At 39.2% G+C, this 23,783-nt stretch overlaps 1 protein-coding gene across 1 annotated transcript in view; it reads right to left on the bottom strand.

Annotated features, from left to right (window-relative positions):
* Positions 1-4,719: 4,719 nt before the first annotated feature.
* Positions 4,720-23,783, bottom strand: part of e2f2 (E2F transcription factor 2) — a 21,039-nt gene continuing 1,975 nt past the window's right edge. The window contains exons 2-7 of the mRNA XM_017476944.3: positions 11,851-11,953; positions 10,993-11,212; positions 9,170-9,331; positions 8,903-9,017; positions 8,306-8,504; positions 4,720-8,147 (exon numbers count right to left, since the gene is read on the bottom strand). Coding sequence (XP_017332433.1) covers positions 7,888-8,147; positions 8,306-8,504; positions 8,903-9,017; positions 9,170-9,331; positions 10,993-11,212; positions 11,851-11,953 — 1,059 coding nt within the window. The 3' untranslated portion in view covers positions 4,720-7,887. The remainder of the gene's footprint in view (positions 8,148-8,305; positions 8,505-8,902; positions 9,018-9,169; positions 9,332-10,992; positions 11,213-11,850; positions 11,954-23,783) is intronic.

Raw genomic sequence — 23,783 nt, 5'->3', positions numbered from 1 at the left:
GCAAATATTGTGTGATTGTGTAAATATAGCAATGATTTTACTGGCAGTCTGGGAAGTGCAGCATTAAAAAGCAGTCTTGTTTAGTGGAATTCCTTAAGCTATACATTCCTGTCATTACTATCAGACTTTATTTTATTTTATTTTTTACTTTTAATATATAGGGAAATACCTCAGTTACTGATATAGCTGTTGCTGTAGTGGGGCAAGGCTTGTAGCATTTGATTTAAAACAGAGACTTTCCTCTATATAAAATATACATAGATCCTATAGTATGTCCCTATATAGAAAACCCAGAAGAGTCTATACAGGAATTCCTCTTTCAATAACCTAAAAAACCTTGACTTATCGAGGAATCTTTGATGAAGGGCTAGATTTCAGTCTGGTGCTGTCACAAAATCTAAGACGGCTCAAATACGCAAATCAATAATAATATATCATGTGGAAAATGTAGACTTAGCTAGCATTTATACGCGAGTATATTGTTTTGTTTGAAAGAACTTGTGGTTCCTAGACTCTGTCAGGTTTTCTTACATAAGTTTATAAACCATCCTACAAAGAAAGTTGCTGTGAAGTTTTTTTTTTGTTGTTGTTGTTGTTGTTGTTTGTAAGCTCTTTGTGTAAGGAAACAGTAATTATATCACAGGTTTCAAGAACATTTTAGGAAGGTTATTTTTGAAACATGACAGCTTGACATTCTTAAAACCTGTACTGTTGACCTGTTGTACTTTCTGAATTAGTTCTCTCTTAACTGGGTGGCTAATGAGCTGAAAATGGTGGTCGTTATGGTAACATGATATTTTGGCAGGATTGGCTACTGTTAAGTATATCTGAGTGAGAATATAATAGTGCTCACTTTAGAGATTCTAATGTTTCTAATGTGAGCTTGTTTACTAGCAGATAGCCTTGCCAGCTGGTTAGCTATTACTGATGGCAAGAAATATATATATATATATAAAATAAACTACAGAGAGCAGTAAATGAAACTATATTCATGTATATTCATAGAACCTTTCATAGAAATGTTGAATGGGTAAGGCTGCTGAGATGTTCTCAAGCCATTAAAAACATTTTGGCATGTTCAGGAGTCCTTTAAGCCAAATGTGTGTATAGATTAGATGACGGCAAGCATTCATAAGCTGTAATGAAACTCCAGCAACATGACAGCGTTGAAAAAAAATGAGCATGAGTCCCCAGGCTCAGCCTTTAAAGAAGACTCTCACTGTCACTCACACACTCATGGCTTCTTTATTTAGACGTAAACAGTGTATCGGTTTTCTTTTTCCCACATTTGAATGTAAAAAGCTGCGAGGGCTGCCCTGGAGACACTTTGGTCAAAAGAATTTGAATACAATTTAAAATGAAGACACACTATACACACACTGTAAATGACTTAACACTCTGGGTGTAACCGTCTAACACAGAGCTGTTGTCTATCTGGGTGTCAGACAATGTGTTTAAACTTGTGCAATAATCCCAACCCAGTGTAATTAAAACTATTTGAGTTATTCTGATAAATGACTGTTTTTACAGGAATAAGGAAACAATGTTTGTTGTTTTGGTCCCGTACAATGGATCTGAACTATAGCAACACCAGTGAGGGTAGGATATGCATTCTGTGTTACATTTACATTTATTCACTTAGCAGACGCTTTTATCCAAAGCGACTTACAAATGAGAAAGATACAAGCAAAAGTTAGGTGTTAGGTGGATCATATACAATGTACTGCTCTTTTTCTTGGATGTTTCTCACATTTTCTGCCCAATTTGTTCACATTCCCACCCACCAGTCAGCTATCATACTATCTGACACCTAACAACCACGGAGGGTGAAGGCTAACATGTACTTCCTCTGAGACATGTAAAGCATAACACACTCAGAGGAAAACTCTATCTGCCCTTTTCTGCATACATGACTTCACAGACACCCATGATTCACTAGTATCGTGTATACAGCTCTTTATAATGCAGTCCTCTTATGTCAGGTCTAAAAGCAAATGGGGGGCACCGTGGCTTAGTTTAGGGTTAGCATGCTTGCCTTGCACCTCCAGGGTTGGTGGTTCAAATCCAAGCTCCACCCTGTGTGCATGGAGCTTGCATGTTCTCCCTGTGCTTCCAGGGGTTTCCTCCCCAGTCCAAAGACATGCATTGTAGGCATCTCCAAATTGTCTGTAGTTTCTTGCACCCTGGGTTCCCCTGCGACCCTGTGTAGGATATGTGATACAGAAAATGGATGTATAGCAAATAAAAGCACAGTTCCCCATTTTACATTAAATTAATCTTTAGTAAAGCCAGGAACCCATGTTTGAAAAACGTCCACTATACATAAATATACAAAACACAAAGCACTGATGTGTTGCGACATGTAGTGGTTGTTGCTTTATTATTATTATTATTATTTTTTGCCTGGACAGTTGTTCCTTGGCTAGCTATGTATTGTTGCATCATTCATACCCACAAAGGGATGTCCAAAGATCTCGATGTGAGATGTAGCACCTGCATCTAGACCCTGTTCCTGTTATATCTCACGAAGACGAAGACCAAAAAAAACACAACAGTGAAGAATGAGGGTAAAGTGAGTCAAAGTCAAAGCATTAGAAGGTTTGGTATGTTAGAAGCAAAAAGAGAGTGGCTAGTTTATAGTGGATTGTCAAAGATCACAAGGAGTAGATCTTTCATACTCGGTGAAGTTTTCTTGAACATATCAACAACTTGAGAGAAAAAAGAGAAGAAAATGCCAGCATGGACTCAACAGGTCTCCTCTTACTGCATAAAGGAATCCACTGGAAAGCTTTGAGAACAGAAAGGCCAGGTTACATACAAAAATGTGCCACAGATACAAACAAATATCTAGACAGTACTGGGCAAAGTCTTATGGACACATCAGGCAAGAATTTATATGAATTTTTTTTTTTTTTTTTTTTTGTATGCAGTCGCTTCTGGCCATATAATGTAGACCTATGGTCTTAAGCATGCTTGTCAGATTTACTTATCCACATACTACCGTGATTTCTTTTAAAGGAATATACCTCAAATTATAACGTGTACTGTATATTTCCACCAGTAAGCACTAGTGTGTATGTTACCATGTGGAACCATTAGAATTGAACTAGAAATTACAGAGTCTCAATATCGAACCCAATCAATGGCTCATGTCTGAAAAACAAACATTACACACTTGACACAGTATTAATGTCATACATTTCACAGCCATACAAACGTTCTTTTCTTTTCACACCAACACAGAGACTTTTATGTTTAAGACACAATTACATACACCCACACACACAAATAAAGGAAAAGCAGCTCCGGAACCTCAAGCGCGTGTTTGTATGTGTGTGTGTGTGTCCAATATTGTTGTCTAAGTAAATGGTGAGCTGAAGTGGCAGGTCCGGACTCGTGCTGGGAAAACAGATAACATGCAAATCAACTGAAGAGGAAATATAAACCTCATGACATGATTCAACTGAATGCATTTCAGGATTTTTTTTTTGTATTTTCAACAAAAGCACAACGTCTAAGAACTTTTCTTTGGGGGAGCTTGCAATAAAAAAACCAAGCTTCTGACCTCTGACATTTTACTGGCTGCCACCGATGACGTTTGGTTTCCGAGGTGACGCCTAAAGAAAGAAGGACTGAGTCATAATTAACACAGCCGTGCACCTGTCTGAATCAGACAATGGCGTCGTTCGTGTCACATCCGCATTACTGTGGGAAATCTGTCGTGAAATGGACGCAATACATACTCAGAACTATTAAAGTCATGACTATAAAGATCCAGTGGAAGGAAATGACTCAATAATAATTTAGTTATGTAAGGAATGAAACCGGAAAACAATCAAGGATGGGGTGGTGTGATGTAGCACGACATGAAGCAGTCCTGAAGTTGATTCTTTTCCAATAACATGTTGTGATGTGTTTTATACCGCAGCACCTTGCCAACGATTCCACTTTTATTCATTAAAGAACACTGTACTTTTTAAAAATATAGATTATTAGGATTATTAATTGTTTATTATTTATTTTGTTATTATTATTTTTTATTCTTGTAGAACATCCAAGTTAGTTAGAAGTTAGTTCTTGTTATCACTTATATACATTATAGCAGCTATAAATATAGGCGCAGTGGTGGCTTGGTGGTTAAGGCTCTGGGTTACTGATCAGAAGGCCGGGGTTCAAGGTTCAAGCCCCAGTGCTGCCACTGTTGGGCCCTTGAGCAAGGCCCTTAACCCTCTCTGCTCCAGAGGCGCTGCATCATGGCTGACCCTGTGCTCTCACCCCAACATGCTGGTATGCAAAGAAAAGAATTTCACTGTGCTGTAATGTATATGTGACTAATAAAGTATCATTATAAATTGTCAAAAGCTTCACTTATTAAGTTAATAAGAGTTTTTTTTTTTTTTGAAGCAGCTTATCATGTTATAGACAAACTAGAACGCTCAAACTCGTCTGTCCTGAAGACTCTCCTATGGCGGACTGACCGTTAGCTAAAAAAAAACGCAGACACTGGAGACTAAACGTTAAATAAACATCTTGCAGAAAACTTCAGCATATCGATCATTAATACATGCATTAATACAAACTTGTGATTTGAATTCCATTTGAACTACCTTCAGAGCTTCAATCAACACTTTCCAGCCATTTAGGTTCGATAATTCTAACGCGCTGTGGTATAACGAGGCGTTACCACTGAGAACGATCAAGTTAAACAAACATTCATCATCAGAACGCCAGGGTTTTATTTATTTAAAAAAAAACAACAAAACAACACACACACACACACACACACACCACAAAACATTAAGTGCTCCCTGTTTTTTTTTTTTTTTTTTTACAAATGCTTATTTACACGTTACACCAAGACAATTATTTCTGTCAAATACAATATACATACAAAATCATTCTCTTCAACTGACAGCAAATATAATGCATATTACAAAGAATGCTATAAAATTCAACTAAACAATTTCACTACTAAATGAAACTCGCTACCTATTACCTCATCATGCAAACACACACACACACACACACACATGCTCAAAAGCACACAAATTTCAAGTTTGTTAGGACAGGACGTTAGTCCCACATGTGGGACGAGTAAACAAGGAACCCTGGGGGGAAGAAAACCATCTAAACATTCATACATAGGCAAATCTTAGGTTCGGTTTTGAAACTGGAGAATCAATAATGTTCACGAAAATCAGTTTTATAACATAAATTATGGAAATATTAATCACTTCGACAGATAAAATCCTGTCTAAGGTTGCATTCTTAAATAAAGCTTAAAATCACACCCATGTCAGCCTTTCTCTATCAAGCTGAAACATCGAATTTGCTGCACAATTTCAGCCCTCTTTAAATGAGTCACTGAACGTTTCAGCCTACTGTATCACCTTTTAGAAACAGTGTTAAGCACACTGCGAGAGACGAGGCTGAATCACATTTAAAGTGAGCCATGACTTGGCTCATCTGCCCACACCAGACTAGTTCTGGTTCTGCCTTTAGGACTGGTGGGGCAGGAATGACGTTAAAAATTAGACACAACACCGCCTTTGTTGTTCTTGCAGGAAGGCGATTTGTGACTACATTCCAAACGGATTCTTTGGAGAAAAAAAAATCAATGTAGATCAGCCGAAATGTCGAATTTCTCACTGAGGATAATGTTGTTCATGACCAATTTAAACACACACTCGCCTCAAATTATACCGTAAAATAAGTGTTATACTGTGAAATAAAACAAGGAGATTTAATACAGTAATATGATCAATACATACTATTTAAGTGCATGTCAAAAAAAAAAAATCTATGACTTATTGATGTAGATATCCCACTTCAGTGAACAATTATCATTTTAAAAACTTATTTCTGTTATTACGTATTTTATTTTATTACACTATTATTGCTAATAGTCGACCCTAACAATGTCACTTGAAGCATGTGTGATCATTTAGGCCTGAAAATTAGTCTCGGCTGATTGACTGCATCTGCAATAAGTAGGAAACTGGTGCGATTGTTTTTTTTTTTTTTTTTCCTTTCACAAGTCGTTAAAATCAGAACGGTCTGATTTCTCTTTTAATCCAGATTTATGGATCGGTGAACATTTGTGTATAAATAAGAATAGAAAGCGATCAGAAATTCTAGAACAAAAACAAAAGGATCACTCCAATGAACTTTCAGCTGCCAAAACGTTGTATATCCTTTGTGTTTAAGTGGTAACGCACTCACGTCAAACCTGAGAGGTAGAAAGAACAGTGCTGGAGAGCTAGCCTGGATTATGTAGCTCTGAGTTTAGGCTAGATCTGGACTTCACAGGCACGACTGTGAGATTTCTTATTGTGTACATGTCTCACTACAGTTTTTTGGGGTTTTTGTTCAGAGATGAAATACTGGCTTCAGTGGCGGTTAAATTGTCTTTTACATATGTATATGTGTATATATACACACACACACACACACACACACACACACATATATATAATATGGTACTGGTACCCCAAGTACCATTCCTCATCAGTGGGGTGGTACCCTTAACCTTTTGTACATTTAGTACATATCTTATGCCGCATATATTATACATATAGTACATATTGCATATAGTATACAGTAAGTACTGTTCAAATATATACCTTAAATCTTTTTTTAAGCCACTACATCCAGATTTCTATATGAAAAGTATGTATTAAAGGTCTAAAAGATAAGAGTAGCACCCCAGAAACAAGGAAATGTACAGTTTAGGACCCCTTTTTTTTCTGAGAACATACTAGATATGAGAAGCACCAATATGAAATATGTGAACAACAGAGTGATACTGGTCTACTTCTGCCCTCTAGTGGCAAAATCATCATCATCATCATCATCATCATCATCATCATAATAATGATGATAATAATAATAATAGTAAAAATCTAAATAAACAATTCACAACAATACAAATGCTTAGCTTTGGACATCACAAGTCATCAAAAAAATTAAAAAAAAAAAAACTCCTGAGTTTTAGTTTACAATCAAAATCAATGAAAACAATAAAACAATGCATGTTCAGCTCATCTACAGGAAACACTATAAAAATTTAAACAATTGTACCAACCAAAATTTCCTACAGTGTCTTTTTGGCTAAATTACATTACAAGGTACAAAAATATCTTTGCTTTATCAGAAAATATCTATTACAATGAACTAATTAACTAGCTACCTAATTAACTATAACTATAGCAAATCAATGATGGCGTTCTAGTGTGATTAAACCTATCCTCAGATTAGGTTCATCATTTCCCAGGCCTGATCTGTGTCATTTCACTTCTGCCACACATTTTGTGTGTTTTTCATGCTCGAACACACCAAATTTGTGCATTTACAGGCACTTTGTGAGGTTAAACTGAGTGTTTTAGCGCAAACACAACTAAATGTGAAGAATGAGGATTGGGACACATGGTATAATTTCATTGAAATATTAGATTTTGTCGTAAAAGCCTACAGATGATATCCTTTTCACATCTGAGACATAATTCCAATCAGGAGCATGTAAAAGACAGGGCTGGTTAGCTCCACTAGGGGGAGCTCTGTGATTCAGCGTGTTTGAGTATCAGCAAGTGCATGGAGTTATTTCTGAGATCCTCTGTGTTTTCAAAATGTTCAAGCTTTAGATCTGATTTAAACCCTGATATCACTATTTCTAAAAAAAACAAAAACTCACAACGTGATATGTTTTGGGTAAAATGGCTCATGACTCATTTCCTTTCCTTGGCTCATCACATTTTCGAACATAGCACAAACTGCACCTAGTAAAAAGTAGTCCATATTTAACATAAAAACGAGGACCGTCCCATTATACGTACAGCTAAAAACTGTTCCGCTTCACACATGAGGACTGTACCATTTTCACATATGGTCTCAGCTCTGGAGTAGATCCCCCAGATCGTAGTTGTCGAAAAAGTCCGAAACCCCCTCTCCGTTCTCCAGCCCCCAGAGGTAGTCGTCGTGGTCGAGAGGTGGCGAGAAACTGACGAATGAAGGGTCAGAGGTCAAGGCCGTGCCTGGGAGCTGATCTTCAGTGATCTGCAGCAGGCTGGGAGGAAGCCCCAGAATGCCCTCTACATCCATCAGGGTGGAGCTGCTACTGTTACTGAGGATCTGGGGTTTAGATGGTGTAGCTGTGGAGGAGGGGAAAAAAAACCCCCAGACATTTGTTTAAACTATTTCAACAAGTCATATCAGTTCTCTAATCAGACCAGAGAGGGTCCTCATGTGGACCACGGTCTGATAGTGCTCAATGTTAGCTGTATTATTATCATTAATGCCACTCTCTTACCTTCTAGGCCGTGTGGCTGTTTAGGCGTGCTTGGACGTGACGGCGTGTTGGAGTGAGTCGTGTGTGGGATCCCATATGAGTGGTCCTTCCTGGCAGAGCCACACTTTACCGGGCTTTCATCCTCTAGCACCTCCTCTGGACACAGATACACCTCGATAGCACCGTTTTTACTCTTCAGGTAGATCTGCATAGACCCCTGCTGATGCCAACAAAGAAAAAAATAAAAAGACTGAATGTATCATATTTAATACACAGGATTGAGTGAGAATTGAATGGCACTTTAAATGATCTTACACACACACACACACACACACACACGATGAACATAGTTGCATAGCTCAAATATAACGACATTATCGTGTATTTGTTCTGTATATTAAGAGAGGCACTGATATTTGTATTGAATCCCGAAATGTTTTTTGATGGAGGCTCTTTCTACTCCCACTACTACTTTCAGAGGAAGGAGTGTAATCGGCTTAGCACTAAGACCCTGGGAGAAGAGAGACAGGGATCGGCTCTAAACTGGAGGATGAAAGAGTTGAAAGATGATTGGTTGAAGACCTAAAGGAAGGGTTAAGATGAAGACCTGACACTCACCTCAGATACCTCTGGGACCTCCAGCTTGGTCTCAGAAGGAGCTTTGACTGCAATCACTGTCTGCTTCTGCAGGCTCGATATGGACCGAATGTCCTGATATGTCACATATCCAAATGTGGGTGTGAGTTAAGGTCTAATGACTGCATGGCATGTACATTTATCTGATTTAAATAAACTGACTCAAATACACACTCAGTCATTCACATACATACAAAAGGGCGTCTGCATATAATATTTAAACACACACAGATGGGGCTGAAAGGATATGGTTGGTTGTCTTTGTTTTCAGTGAGCTCTCGCAGCTGATTGGTGCTGGACTGGATGAGGTCATCCAGTGCGTTCTCCTTCCTGTCCAACTCAGCGAGTTCTCTCTGCAGAGCATTCGTCCGTTCCGAAGCACTCGCAGAGCCCTCAAACACTCCCGTTACCCTAAAACACACATCCAGAAACAAAAACATTAAACCAGAGCAGGTTTAAACGTGGTAGCTCTTCTACATAACACAGTAAAACCTTGTTCAACACACTAGTTAATAACGTCAAGCAATAAAGTTCACGTTTTAAGAAAACACTCTGACCTTTCCAATAAGAAATGTAACAGTTTGTTAGGCGTAAAACACACCAACATGCAACATCAGCTTCTAATGAGGCATGAGGCAGTTTTACAAAAAACTAAATCGGGATGTAGATTTAGATCCCTAATGAACAAGCCAGAGAGGACAGTAACAAGGAAAAACGATCTTAAGAGAAACCTACTAAAAAGGGAATGCATCCTCTTCTGGGTGACACCAGATTGTGGGATTATAAATCATTATAGTGGTCATATAGACACAAAGCTAAAGAATGGGTTGTAATGATACAGAATGTTCAGTATGATCCTATATCCTATATAACGATACAAACAAAATAACTGTGGGAAAGGATGGGATTGGTGATATTTCCTTCAGGAGTGGACGGAATTGGTAATAATTTCTTTGGGAGTGGACGGGATTGGTCATAATTTCTGTAGGAGTGGACGGGATTGATTATAATTCTTTTGGGAGTGGACGGGATTGGTAATTCCTTTGGGAGTGGACGGGATTGATTATAATTCCTTTGGGAGTGGACGGGGTTGATTATAATTCCTTTGGGAATGGACGGGATTGGTAATTCCTTTGGGAGTGGTTGGAATTGATTTTAATTCCTGTGGGAGTGGACGGGGTTGATTATAATTCCTGTGGGAGTGGACGGGGTTGATTATAATTCCTTTGGGAGTGGACGGGATTGGTAATTCCTTTGGGAGTGGACGGGATTGATTATAATTCCTGTGGGAGTGGACGGGGTTGATTATAATTCCTTTGGGAGTGGACGATGTTGATTATAATTCCTTTGGGAGTGGACAGGGTTGATTATAATTCCTTTGGGAGTGGACGGGATTGGTAATTCCTTTGGGAGTGGTTGGAATTGATTTTAATTCCTGTGGGAGTGGACGGGGTTGATTATAATTCCTGTGGGAGTGGACGGGGTTGATTATAATTCCTTTGGGAGTGGACGGGGTTGATTATAATTCCTTTGGGAGTGGACGGGATTGATTATAATTCCTTTGGGAGTGGACGATGTTGATTATAATTCCTTTGGGAGTGGACGGGATTGGTAATTCCTTTGCGAGTGGACGGGATTGGTAATAATTCCTTTGAGAATGAACAGAATTGGCCACAATTTCTTTCTTTGTGGGTGGAATTCGTCATGATTTTTTTGGGGAATACACATGATTGGTCATCTCTTTGGCAGTGGGTGAGAGTGGGATTAGTCCCATGCAGACCTAAGGACAATCTTTAAGATCACCCCGGCAATTCAAAGGAGGTTTGGGATGCGAGATAATCAAGTGCAGAATGATGTCCTAAATTACATACAGTGCGATGTTTACTAAAGTATTCAATTATGTGATCTGGGAAACTGTTCTAAATATATGCTGTTTATTCAGTTTCATGTCATGTTTTAAGTGATCTTTATAATCACTCTCCCCATCCCTGATGTTTTATTAACACTGACATATATGGATAGTTTTGTTTTTTTGTTTTTTTAACAGTGTGCTGTGGGCTGAACACACTTACAGCCACTGAATGTGGTTTTTGGATTTTTTGCGGATGAGCTGAACTCCCTCCAGCACGTTGGTGATGTCGTAGATCCTCCTTTTCTGCACCTCCAGGACTTCGGTGGCCCAGTTCAGGTCCAGAACGCCATCTGCTGACTCGCTCAGCAGCCCCACAAACTTCTTAGTGAGCAGTCCGAGGGAGGTGTCGTAGCGCGTTCGTTCGCCTGGAGACTTTGGTGCTGTGTGATGAAGAGGACAAGAATCATTTATTTATTCATCTGCAGTACAGCTTTATCTAGGTCTAGGGTACGAGGGGTCATGGTGAGGACAGGAATAAAAAAAAAAATAAATGCACTTTGGACCTAAAGTTCATACTAAGCCTGAAATGCCTAAAAGTCTTGTGAAATGAAACAATATTGGAAGATTGTTTTATTGCGTGTGAGAATCCTGTGGGAATCAGAAATATTTGCCTTTTGCACTAATGTGACAGAGGGTAAAATTTATAGTGGCAACATCCATCCATCCATCCATACCACCTGGAGCCTATCCCAGGGAGCATGAGGCAGGGACCCTGGACAGGGTGCCAATCCATCACAGGGTACACTCACATACCCATTCATACACTATGGACACTTTAGACATGCCAATCAGCCTACCATGCAGGTCTTTGGACTGGGGGAGGAAACCAGAGCACCAGGAGGAAACCCCCGCAGCACGCAGAGAACACGCAAACTCCACGCACACAGGGCAGCAGTGGGAATCGAACCCCCAACGCTGGAGGTGTGAGGCCAATCAGTGCTTTTACATGATAGCACAATATGCTGTATATCATTCATATCACCAGTTATTTAGAGCACAATCTCTCTCTCTCACTCACTCCTTGGGCTGGACAGCCTTGCCAAGGGCGTGTTCCCTTTTCCTTTGGGTGTGCGGAAATCTGGGAGATAGAGGGGATCCTCCAAATCCAACCGCCTCTTTGCCTGGGAGAGAACAAGAAAAAAAAAACATTAATATGGTAAAGCTTTCTGTACGGTGATCTTTATTTACCATTTATGGAGTGTCCAGTGTGAGTGCTTTGTAAAGGCCTGTTCACACCGGGACGATTTTCTCAGCACGTTTTTTGTGTAAATTCACTCCCTGACCGTAGATGGCGCTTCTGAAAAGCAGAAATACACCGGTACACAAGGTGGCGCTGCACAACTTTCCGTTTCTGACACATGCTTATCAATGAGGAGAAGAAGAGAGTCAGTCTTTACACCGTTCACACATTTTTTGTGAACTCGCAAAAGCATGTATGCAGTTTTCTGAAATGTAAGGTATTTGGTGATTTGGCCACTGCAACACATACTTCATTAAAGCGCACCTATTATGGTTTTGAAACGTGCCTAATTTTGTTTTAAAGGTTGCATGCAATAAATATACATGCATCCAAGGTCAAAAAACACTTTAATGTGCTCATATTTTAGTTGCAGCATTACCTTTTTGACTCAGTGTCACAAACGACTCGTTAAATGATCCGTTCTAAAGGATTCATTCTAAACTCCTCCTTTCAGAGAGCATACTCTGCTCTGATTGGTGAGATGTCCCAGTCTGTTGTGATTGGTCTACCGCTGTCAGTGCGTGTCGAAAAGGAAACGCCCACTAACGTAAGGAGTTTCAGCTCCATCTGTCAGCGAGCAGCCGATGTAGACCAGAGTCGGGGGGTTTTTTTTTTACAAACCTACATAGGTTTATACAGGAAGTAAAGTTTGGAATCACTAACGACTCGTTTCAGCTGTTCAGAATCGATTCCTTCTTTTGGGAGTCAAAAACTCCGTTTATCGTGCGCTTTGATTTTTGAAACTTTGCAGATGTTTTTACATTCACAAACAGCTCTATATAACTAAAAGAAAGGTCATATTTGGAAAAAAAAAAACATAATAGGTGCACCGTAAAGCTAAATCCTTGAAGTTCTCATTTTAAACAGTATACACTTTTTAAATAAGTAATGATTTGAATTATATCAAAGTCACAGCAATAGCATTCACATACTTATGGGAAGACACAGATCATGTTATTTTACTCATCTAACGCTACGCATCAAAAAAACAAACAAACAAAAAAATCAAAACTAACCCCTCGACATGAGAAAGATTTGACGCTTTGACGCCACACGTTGTACGACTGGGTGTGAACACTCTCACTGACAGCTATTGGGGTGTTAAATGGACCGTTTTTCGCACTGTGAAAATCTTCCCGGTGTGAACAAGGCTTAATAGTGGCGGGATTCAAACCCCCAACCGCAGAGGTGCGAACAAACATGCTAGCCACTAAGTCACTGTGCCCCCCGTGCAATAGGTCATTCTTTGATCATCAAAAATGCCCTTGTTAGCAACTTGCTGTGGTATAAAGAGTAATAAAACATTATGGCTTGCATTTATGCCATCAGTTTGGACAGGTCACATGAACAAATGTGTATGCTCAAGTGCTCACTATTCATATTTTTATGATTTTAGCGTCCATGTCTACAATAAAAATGGTCTGCACTTATATAGCGCTTTTATCCAAAGCGCTTTACACTGTGTCTCATTCACCCATTCACACACACACCAACGGTAGCCATCGGGAGCAACTTAGGGTTCAGTGTCTTGCCCAAGGACACTTCGGCATGTGGAGTCACGTGGGCCGGGAATCGAACCGTTGTAGTCATGTCACACTGAAATGCAATCACTGCCCAATCACTGCCCTAATCTGTACACAGGAGTGTGGCCGTAATCTGAGAAAGGAAGAAGGCTTTGAAACCACAATTCACCAGGAAGTGGTGTCACGTATAGAGGAACGCCCTTTATAGGCTCATTGCTTCATTATGACTGAATTAAACCATCAATCCTCAGGCTTAGAATTATTACTAAAACATGATAAAAGTGTTAATATAATGGATACAATAGCATGAAAAAAAGGACATTCATCAGACCAGTCTTGTCCTACAGTGCTGGACTGATACAGTATCTGAAGAAATAAGACGAATTTTTTTATCCGATGATTTATTTAATTTTTTTTATCTGTTGTAAACTTGTATGATGCTCACTGGCAAATTTCTTTGAATTATTTCCTCCATTCAAATTCATAACTGACAGATGATAATAATGCAAAATGCTGCATGAGGACAGCAATAGCTTTAAAATGAATTTTACAATAATTAAAGTGGGGGTAAAAAAAAAGATCAGGGTTGGCTCAGGATGCAAAGTAAAAGAGAAACTAAAAACTTTCATAAAGGAGCCTTTAGGAGTTCAACACTGAACATTATCTCCTAATTTGCTGGTAAATAACTGGCAACCTAACACAGTCCATTGCATTTTATGAGTTTCGTATAGGGAATCAAATGTAACCACAAAATAGGATGCAAATCATGTGCCAAGATTTCATAGTGCTTTGTATGTATGTATGTATGTGTGTGTGTGTGTGTGTGTGTGTGTGTGTGTGTGGGGGGGGGGGGGGGGGGGGGGGGGGCCTGAATCCTATGCACATTTGCATAAGGACGTCACTGTCCCTGAATTTTTGACTCCATTTGCATGTATCTATGAGTGTGTGTGTGTGTGTGTGAGAGAGAGTGTGTGACTCAGTCAAAAGAAAAGGCCTGGTATTGTCCCTAAGCTGAACGAGCTTTCCACCTGTCGCTAACATCTGGACCAAAGAACAGGTGGAAGGAGAGAAAGGCCAAGTTTCTGTAGTTCGATCCTATTTTCTTTTCCTCTTTCTCCTCTCTAGAAAAACAGATGTGCACCAGCCAGCTTCGTAATCTAGACAGTTCAATCATGTAAATAAGTTTGAGGTAGGTTTGAAGTTGGCAGTGTTCGAACTTGGATTCTTGAATTATAGCTGCTGTACTACAAAGTGTGAATGTGTGTGTGTGTGAGAGAGAGAGAGAGAGAAAAGTTTCTGAGTGATTAATACTGATTTGGAGAAAGCAGAAGTGAAGATATTTGATATAACGACCGGGAACTAAACTTTTACATCTCTATGACTTTAATCAGACCGACGTTAAGGCGCATTTCTCTGGTTCCAATTCCAAATTGGATTAAATTCAAGCTTTTCCAGATTATATTCCCGCTGTACACCCAGTGTTCCTGCGATAAGCTCTGGATCCACCACAACCTTGACCAGAATAAATCTTTTACTAACTATAATTGCCTAACCGTTCATCAATTTCTGTAATCTCATGAGGATATCATTTTGATTTGAAATCATTCACACTTAGCGATACTCGCACAAAACTAGATGGTTGGAGTAGTTCCAGGACCCTTAAAATCCATCCTCATTTACTCAACACACCAGAGTGTAGCGCAATCCAGGAGAACAACAGTACTACACAATACTTCCCTTTCTAAAAAACTGCTAATAAAAAAAATTTACGAAATAAAAAATAAAAGAAATCAGATGAAATAAAACAATCCAGTTCTCTATTTGAGAACCTGGAGGCAAAAACCGGCATCAGAAAAAGGGGTAAAGACTAAAGTTTTGGGTCACAGCAGCTTACGCGCACACACACACACACACACACACACACACACACACACATGTACACGGGTAACTGAGAGGAAATGTCAGATCCTTTCCTCATATCTAAACCACAGTGATGAGTAAGCACTCTTTCTATGCAGTGTAACCAAATGCAATAAGTCACCATCGAGAGAAAAAACTGAAACCCTTTCGAACACATTTGCATGTTTCTGAAGAAACAAAAAAGGAATCTCAATTTTATATTGCAAAAGAAGGGTACAAATGTTCAATTCATAGTCCAAGCCTACATGACTTGCAATTGCACCCAACTAATTCATCTTATAAGAGAGAATAGTTTAGGTTTCACCAAAAATACCAGCACATTTTAACATTGATGTTGCTCTTTAAAACAGACTTTTAAGCCTTCAGTGCTTCATATTTGGTTTTATCCAACAGCTCTGGTGAATGCTCGATTCTGATTGGTCAGAAAGTATTGATTCATTTTCTATAACAGCAGCTCTGACAGCAGTTCCGGCAGATTTATATCAATGCCGTTGTAATACGTACTGTAATGTAACGTGTTATTATTTCTATAGTGACAACTTACACAAAGACTTGATCGTCGATTGAGGTTGGTGAAGTTTTCTGCAAGGAGATTTATTTCATATTAATGAAGGGAGTCTCGAGTGTCAGTGCTTTGTAACAGTCAGCAGGCTCTGCCATGGGAAAGTCTTTTTGGATGTTTTGGGTTTTGCAGAAACATGACCAACTTCATTTTTGTAACCTTAAGAAGGAGTGAGGCTGGTGAAGAAACGACTGTTTATAGCTGCTACAGCATAAACGATAATAGGAACTAACTTGTTTTCTCAGACATTCCACAACATTAATGTAACTAAAAGTCTGCTGGGTTTACTGTGTGTAACCCTTGCTTGAAAGTACACTGGTGTTTCACTCCACCTTTGGAATAGAAATCGACTTATCACACGTTTTCAATCGGTATAAGCAAACGAATTCTTTTCTCACTGCAAGTCTGTTATAAGATGAGTCCGGACGCTGTTGGGTTTCTGTGTGTAGAGTATCGTGACTCTGTGTTTAACTGAGGGGAGGAATGTGAGCCCCCAACTGGGCAACTAATTCACACCTCTCCACTATAACACTGGTACAGAGATAAATCAGACAGCACAACTAACGCTTTTTTGATACTAAAACACCGTATACAACTGCCACAACAAAATGATAGCATTTATACCTTGTAGGCTGTATTAAAAAAAACCCCAAAAGAAATACATTTGCTGAAAAACTGTAAATTCTTAATACCCGGAGTGTCTACTTTCATATGATCAATTAACCACTACTGTGGAGGGTGACATCACGAATAAATTCAATGCTGAACACGGGCACCCCAAAACATTCAAAAGGAGGAGTCCTGAGGAGGTTGTGGGGTGATGGCCAGTGATGTAGTGATGGCCAGGAGTAGTAAATTACTACTTGAAATTTCCTAATTGATTAATTAATATGTGCATGGCGCTGTCACTTGTCTAACTATTGATCATGAGACCCAGTGATTGTGTTGGATTGCCATAATGGTGCAGAACGACCCAAATAAGGCCCGGGGTGCCAACAATTGGTAGTTGAGTACAGCTGTACAAGCTGTTAGGTTATATCATTAAAGCTACTTGGAATTCAGCTTGGACATGGCAGGTTTTACAATGAGGTAGTTATATTACATGGGTAATAAATGTAAAATGGCGTTAACTATAAGAGGAAACTCGATAGATAAATAAAAGCAAATAAAAAAATATATACATCATACAATTGTGATATGGTGTGCCTCCTAAAGCCAACAAAAACTCTCGTAGAGAGTCACTACACTATTAACATTAATCACTACACTAATAATTATGTTTGGCCAATCAATAGTCAATAGTGCACAATTTATAGATCCGCCCACATGCCACAGTTCAGCTCACATAATAACCAAATTCAGTACGGATTCCGTAATACAATACAGGAAGTAACCACACAATACGGGACCACAGATTTGCTATTGTACCCATTGTCCGGTGTAAAATTGTTCGCTTTGTTATGTTTCAGAATGCAAGCGAGACTTCCCACACGTTCCAACCCCTACAAAGGGTTAATAATACTACGTCTCCAAAAACTGTAAATGTTGTGGTTGATTGCAACTTCCTAAGGTTTTAAATCCCCACCTTTCACACACATGCTTCAAATAGGGTCCACACCCATACAGGACATGGCACAACAGTCAACCCTTCCCCCTTCCTCCTCTACTCATCTGTAGCACTGATCTGTAATGAAAATGAAAAAGCCTTGTCTGATAACTGAAAACGAAATCCAGAAATCACTGGACCAAAAAAATATCAATCTCAAGTCATCGTTGAGACAGAGTGTATTACATGCGTACTTTAGAATTTTAATCATGCGTCATCTATGCTTTTCTATGTCTATATACTATATACATCATGTCTATGTCTATATGACAGTATACTGTCATATACTATACACAGGGTGTCATGGACACACTAGTCTCAGACGGCGATGTGACAAAAATATCATATAACGACACTTGAGGACATTTCTACAATACACGACGTGTATCACGATATATAATTTAGCTAACAAATTGTCTGCGAAACACTAGTAAAATAAACGGTATAAACAAAAGTTGTTTTTTTTTTTTATTAAATCACGTCAAATCAACGGCATCCATTTCATTCCATTCAACGTAAAAAAGTGTATCGTGTAATCTTTTATCACGGTATTGATATTATAATGAGTGATATATCGCCCAGTGTTTTGTTCACTTTTCTGGCCACAAGCTTCAGGATCTTGAAGGCTGGAATCTTATTGGCTCTCTGCAAATTTGCTCAGGAAAGCATTTTTTTTTTTGAACAGCATGACACAACGAGCTTGATCGCTGGACTCAATTCAGTCAAATTCACGAAATCTGATATTTAAAAGTCATTAAACAGTTCTGCGTGATGTAGTTAGTGGTGAGTAAATGAGATAATCTCATAGGCTACTGAGTAATAAGATAAAACCTGTGGTTGGTGAATGCTAATCTGACTACATACTGTATACGTACAGACCTTCTTCAGAATATTTTAGTGAGTTCATCGATAGACATGCTTTATCTTAGCAGCCCAGACATGAAACTTATTAACAGTACGAATTGCATTGCAAATTTATATTTATCTCCAAACACCCTGAGATACGGTGTTCTGTATTTATCCCACAAAGCTTATCATATGATGACGTCTGAGTTACATATGTACAGTGGGGGTTTTTCAATGTAACTACATTATCGGCTACACCAGTCTAACTGTAGCTTTCCCAACAACAAAAGCCTGGTCTGAGAACGCCTACACACACATAATGCATATGCCACACCCTAGAGTTAACACACACACACACATACACATTCATATTTCAAAAGGTCATCCTGAATTACTGATGATGCCATCAAAGGTTTCAGTGCGAAAGGAAAGAAATGAGTGTGGGTGTGTGTGTTATACAGACACACAGGGTAATACAGGGACAGAAGCAGAAGGAGAGAAAAAGGTAGAGTTCAGCTTTCTACTGTCTTTGATATGCAGCTCTTTGATGTTAGCAGGCTGACGGTGCTGAAGCGCAGTAATGGATGGGAGATCGATGGGTAGTTAAACTCCTGCTTTGGAGCTAAACAGAGGACAAAGTGTCTTGTCACACTTCTGAGACCTGAAGAGTTGGAGGTCACCATTATTTTGTATCTGTGTTTACTGGAAAGCGGCTGTAGATTCAATGTAAGCTCTTACACACACACAACTAAAGTATACAGAAGCCATACAGAAGCCTGTAGATGTGTGCTGTTATCACCATGGGCATTGTTTCTGCTATAAGTGCTGAGGCAGTAGTATGGGGTTAGAATTGTTTGATATTACCAAAAGAAATAGATTACGATCCACAAATGTAGTGAGATTTACAAAAATTAAACAAATTCACGAATGCATCGAATGAGATCCGCAAATATATGTTAGTAGTATATATATATGTTTTTATGTCACAAACACTATTCATTTGTGGATCGCATCCTGTGCATTTGTGGATTGCCGAGTGCACACAAATCCACAAATAGTTGGACTCCACCCACTGTCTACTCAAGGCAATCGGATAACCGCCACATTGCACTGACTAATCGTAGCACGCTCTCGCCCTACCAACCAATCACCTTCTGTCTTACAATCAGGACAGGAACATTGTCATATTGCTATATCCAAACATCACATTTAAACATTGCTCAGTTTCCTTTGAATGGGATCAATAAGTAAAGAAAGAAAAAGAAATTTCACGCCCGAAGTTTTGCTTATTTAGTTCTGCACTACGGCTACGAGACTAATGTAGCTGGTCTAATGTGGACGTCTATCTCATAACAGAATCTTTTCCTTAAATACATGCCCAAACAGGGCTGGGCGAAATGACAAAAATATATCATGATACTTGAGGACGTTTCTACGATACACGATGCGTATCACGATATATAATTCAGCTAACAAAATATCTGCAATAGACAAAAACTCGTTAAAATGAGTTTGACGATATTTTTCTTTAATGCCTACAAAGACAAAGAAGATTAAGTGAAAAAAAAATTAGTGGCATCCATTCAGTATCATTTAATATGTAATTATTTAAAGCGTAAAAAAAAAAAATACATCACCATACCAATGAAATCGCAGAAAAGTGTATCGTATAATCGTTTATCACGATATCAATATTATATCGATATATCGCCCAGCCCTATGCACAAATCCAATATTTTCACTTTGAATGACACATTAAGCTACATAACCTTATATTTTAACAAACCATTTTCTAAACGAAGCTGTACAGTTCAGTCCCTGTAACACATTTTTAGTGGACAGTGGAACTAAATATATTATCACCTGCATACATGACAGGCTTCTGAACAACTCTGCCTTCAGACTCTGGGAAGCGGACGCTTACAGGGCAGAACAATTCTGCACTAAGGATTATAGGTGGCCGCACCAAACAAACAAATAAACCACGAAACAACTACCACATAGCTACACAGTGAAGATTTGTTTATGTTTATAAAATATTTTAAGTTACACTGTGTCCTAAACAACATCAACATTTTGGATGTGATAATGCTAAGCAATGGTGATAAGCAAGGAATAAAACACTAGGTTTTTTTTTTTTTTTTTAAATATATATATATAGAAATAGTCAACAATGAAGTGGTTTGATGCGGCCCATCACCACCCCACCACCCTGGAGTTGATTATTTTCTAATAAAAGCATGACCTCAAGTGGTTTAATCCTCTTATATCACAACAATTACTTACTCAGTTTTTATATTACACTTATTGTTAATTATCGTATTTATAACCATATAATAATGATCATATTTCTTTATTTGAACAAAGGCAAATCCTACTATTTTTTTCAGTTCTCTGGAACGTCTGCAAAACAAGTTAGTTCCTGTTAGCACTTACATTACAGCAGATATAAAGAGTTGTTCCCTATCTAGCCTCTCTTTCTTCTCTCGCTCTCTCTTGATATTAAAAAAAAAAAAGCCAGCAAAACAAACAAAGCATCCCTCCCAAAAAACACTAAATATGTCCCTAAAGCTTTATGATATCAAGAACCATGTTTTTCAATCCTTTTATTATTAAATTTGTTTTATCGTATCAACTGTACAAGTCTCTGTGAATTAGATGTCGCGATAGAAGAATAAGGTATATAAATGAGTGCATAAGTATAAGTTTGCCTTGATGCCAGAACTTCTGTCCGTTATAGAAAATAAAACTCCATGCAGCTATTCCTTTAACAAAGAACTGTAACATTACTTACAATTCCTCTAACTCGAAACTAACAGCCGGTGACCCAACAGGTGCCAGACTGGGGGACGTTCGCCTACTGAGCATGTTTCAGCTCATGAGCAGTTTACACACATGAGCAAGCAGCACATAAAGCCCCACTTTATAATGTCACTCGGTCAGACTGAAACCACGACGGAGCAAGAGCACAGTTTGGGGAAAGGAAACGTACTGTAGTAGTACTGAATCTGTCATGAGGATTTTGTTTTATTCATTTAGAGTTACTTGAATGTTGTGTAAAATCCATGAAACAAGTTCGTTCCTGTTAGCACTTTCGCTGCAGCAGCCATTAACAGTCATTCCATCACCAGTCTGTCCTGAAGACACAAAAGTAGCTTGTCTTGTTACTGAAAATCTACCAAGTCCTCCATTCTAAACACCTGCCTACGCGTTTCACCCTGTTCAAATCATGATGGTGCTACCAGGATGAGTCCGCTCCTATCTACACGGCATGAGGTCTCACTGAATGGTTTGAACCCCTGGGGCAGATATGTTACGGCCTTGACAGTCACTAGATCCCAACCTTACTGGAGATTTTTGACAAGTGGCTCTCTCCACCCCCATCGTCAATATACCAACTGAGGGAATATGAAGAAGAAGCCGTTATTGGTCACAAATCCCAGCTTGTTAGAAAGTTGGGGTCAGCCATGATACGGCACCCCTGGGGCAGAGAGGATTAAAGACTTTACTCAAGGACCCAACAGTGGCAGCTTGGCAGTCCTGGGGCTTGAACCCCCGACCTTCTGATCAGTAACTAAGAGCCTTAACTGTTGAGCCACCACTGCCCATCTTTCAGGACTATGTTTATCCCTCCAGTACAGTTATAGAGATTTGTGTCAATGTGTATTAAAGCTGTTCTGGTAGTGACCTTAATAAGTCAGTAGCACATGGCTTGGGACACAGCCTAGAGGTGTGCATAAGGACCAGATCCCGGGGGACCAAAGAAAACGTTGTGGCAGAGAGCGGTTTTTAACTTTCATGCGGACAATACATATGAAACTTTCAAAGCAAAGACAGGCCACGTTGATTGACATGTTAGTGTACTGGGTGCCTGCATGGTACAACACGTTTACCTTATTCATACATCTTCAATATCTGCTTTATCCTGGTCAGGGTCGCAGTAGTGCAACTGGTTGATACAAGTTCATTACAAAATAATGTAGGCAGGCGCAAATAGAAAATAATCATTGCAAGAGTGGACAGGATTGGTCAGAATTCCGGGGCGGATATAAAAACAGTCCTCACACATCTCTAAAATGGACTTTTAGCTTTTATTTGTCACATATACATTAAAGCACAGTGAATTTTTTTCCTTTGCATAAAACAGCTTGTTAGGAGTTGGGGTCAGAGTGCAGGGTCAGCCATGATACAGCGCAACTGGACCAGAGATGGTTGAGGGCCTTGCTCAAGGGCCCAAACGAGGCAGCTTGGTGGTGCTGGAGCTTAAACCCCCAACCTTCTGATGAGTATGAAAGCCTTAACCGTTGAGTCACCACTGCCACTGGTGAATACGTGCAGAAGATGAGAAATATTAAGCAAATAAAATTGTAGTAGATAATAATGTCATTGGTTTGCTTACAGCCAACCAATCGCTTTTGCTGATTCAACATGCTCAGCCGCCACTACTGGATGTGGATGATTGCCAAACTGGTTCGGCCCAAACAGAAAAATCGACAAGTGACGACGTGTCAGGACTTTGGTCCTGACACTGCTTCTGCTACAGCTACAGTGACCTGCCCAACATTTCCAAACTGACATGAACAGGTTGAACCTGGCGGACAGGTGCTCAGTGTGATTAGAACGTCTTTAAACGTCAAAATAAGCAATGTCTTTCTTCACCAATCCACATCTCCAGTCTATTAATAGCATTTATAACATGTAGCAAATGCAATAACATCAAATGAGATCATGAAATAATGCATGATCTGATAGATGATGACATAAACACATGGTGTGCATCCCCTCACCAAACTTACCACTACAGTTAGACCCAGGGCATATATAGATTTAAACAGACTTCTCCCCCCTTCCCCCTATTTCTGTCTCCCAGCTCCCGTAGGACTAACCTTAAATAAACCTCTTAACCCCCAACTCGTCAGACCTTTTCTATTCTAATACACTCACACACTCACTCACTACAGGTTGCGCTTTGCTGATCTGCAGCCTAAGACCAGCGAGCACAGGTGGAGGTTAGGTAACAGCTAACCCCAGGTTTAAACCGAGTCCTGAAATGAACAGCAGCCCATTAAATGGTCTGCACTACTACTGCACTATTAGTAATCGACCTGGTGGAAATTAAGTGTGAATTTTAAATATATCAACCGAAAGTAAGATGAAAACACGACCTTTCTGCATACAGATTGTTTGAACTGTGAAGTTTTACAGTTGTATGTATATGTGTGTGTGTGTGCATATATATATATATATATATATA

This window comes from Ictalurus punctatus, chromosome 9 (genome assembly GCF_001660625.3).
Source record: "Ictalurus punctatus breed USDA103 chromosome 9, Coco_2.0, whole genome shotgun sequence".
Taxonomy (NCBI): domain Eukaryota; kingdom Metazoa; phylum Chordata; class Actinopteri; order Siluriformes; family Ictaluridae; genus Ictalurus; species Ictalurus punctatus.
Note: the sequence above shows the minus strand (reverse complement) of the source record. Positions and strands in the feature narration are given on the sequence as shown.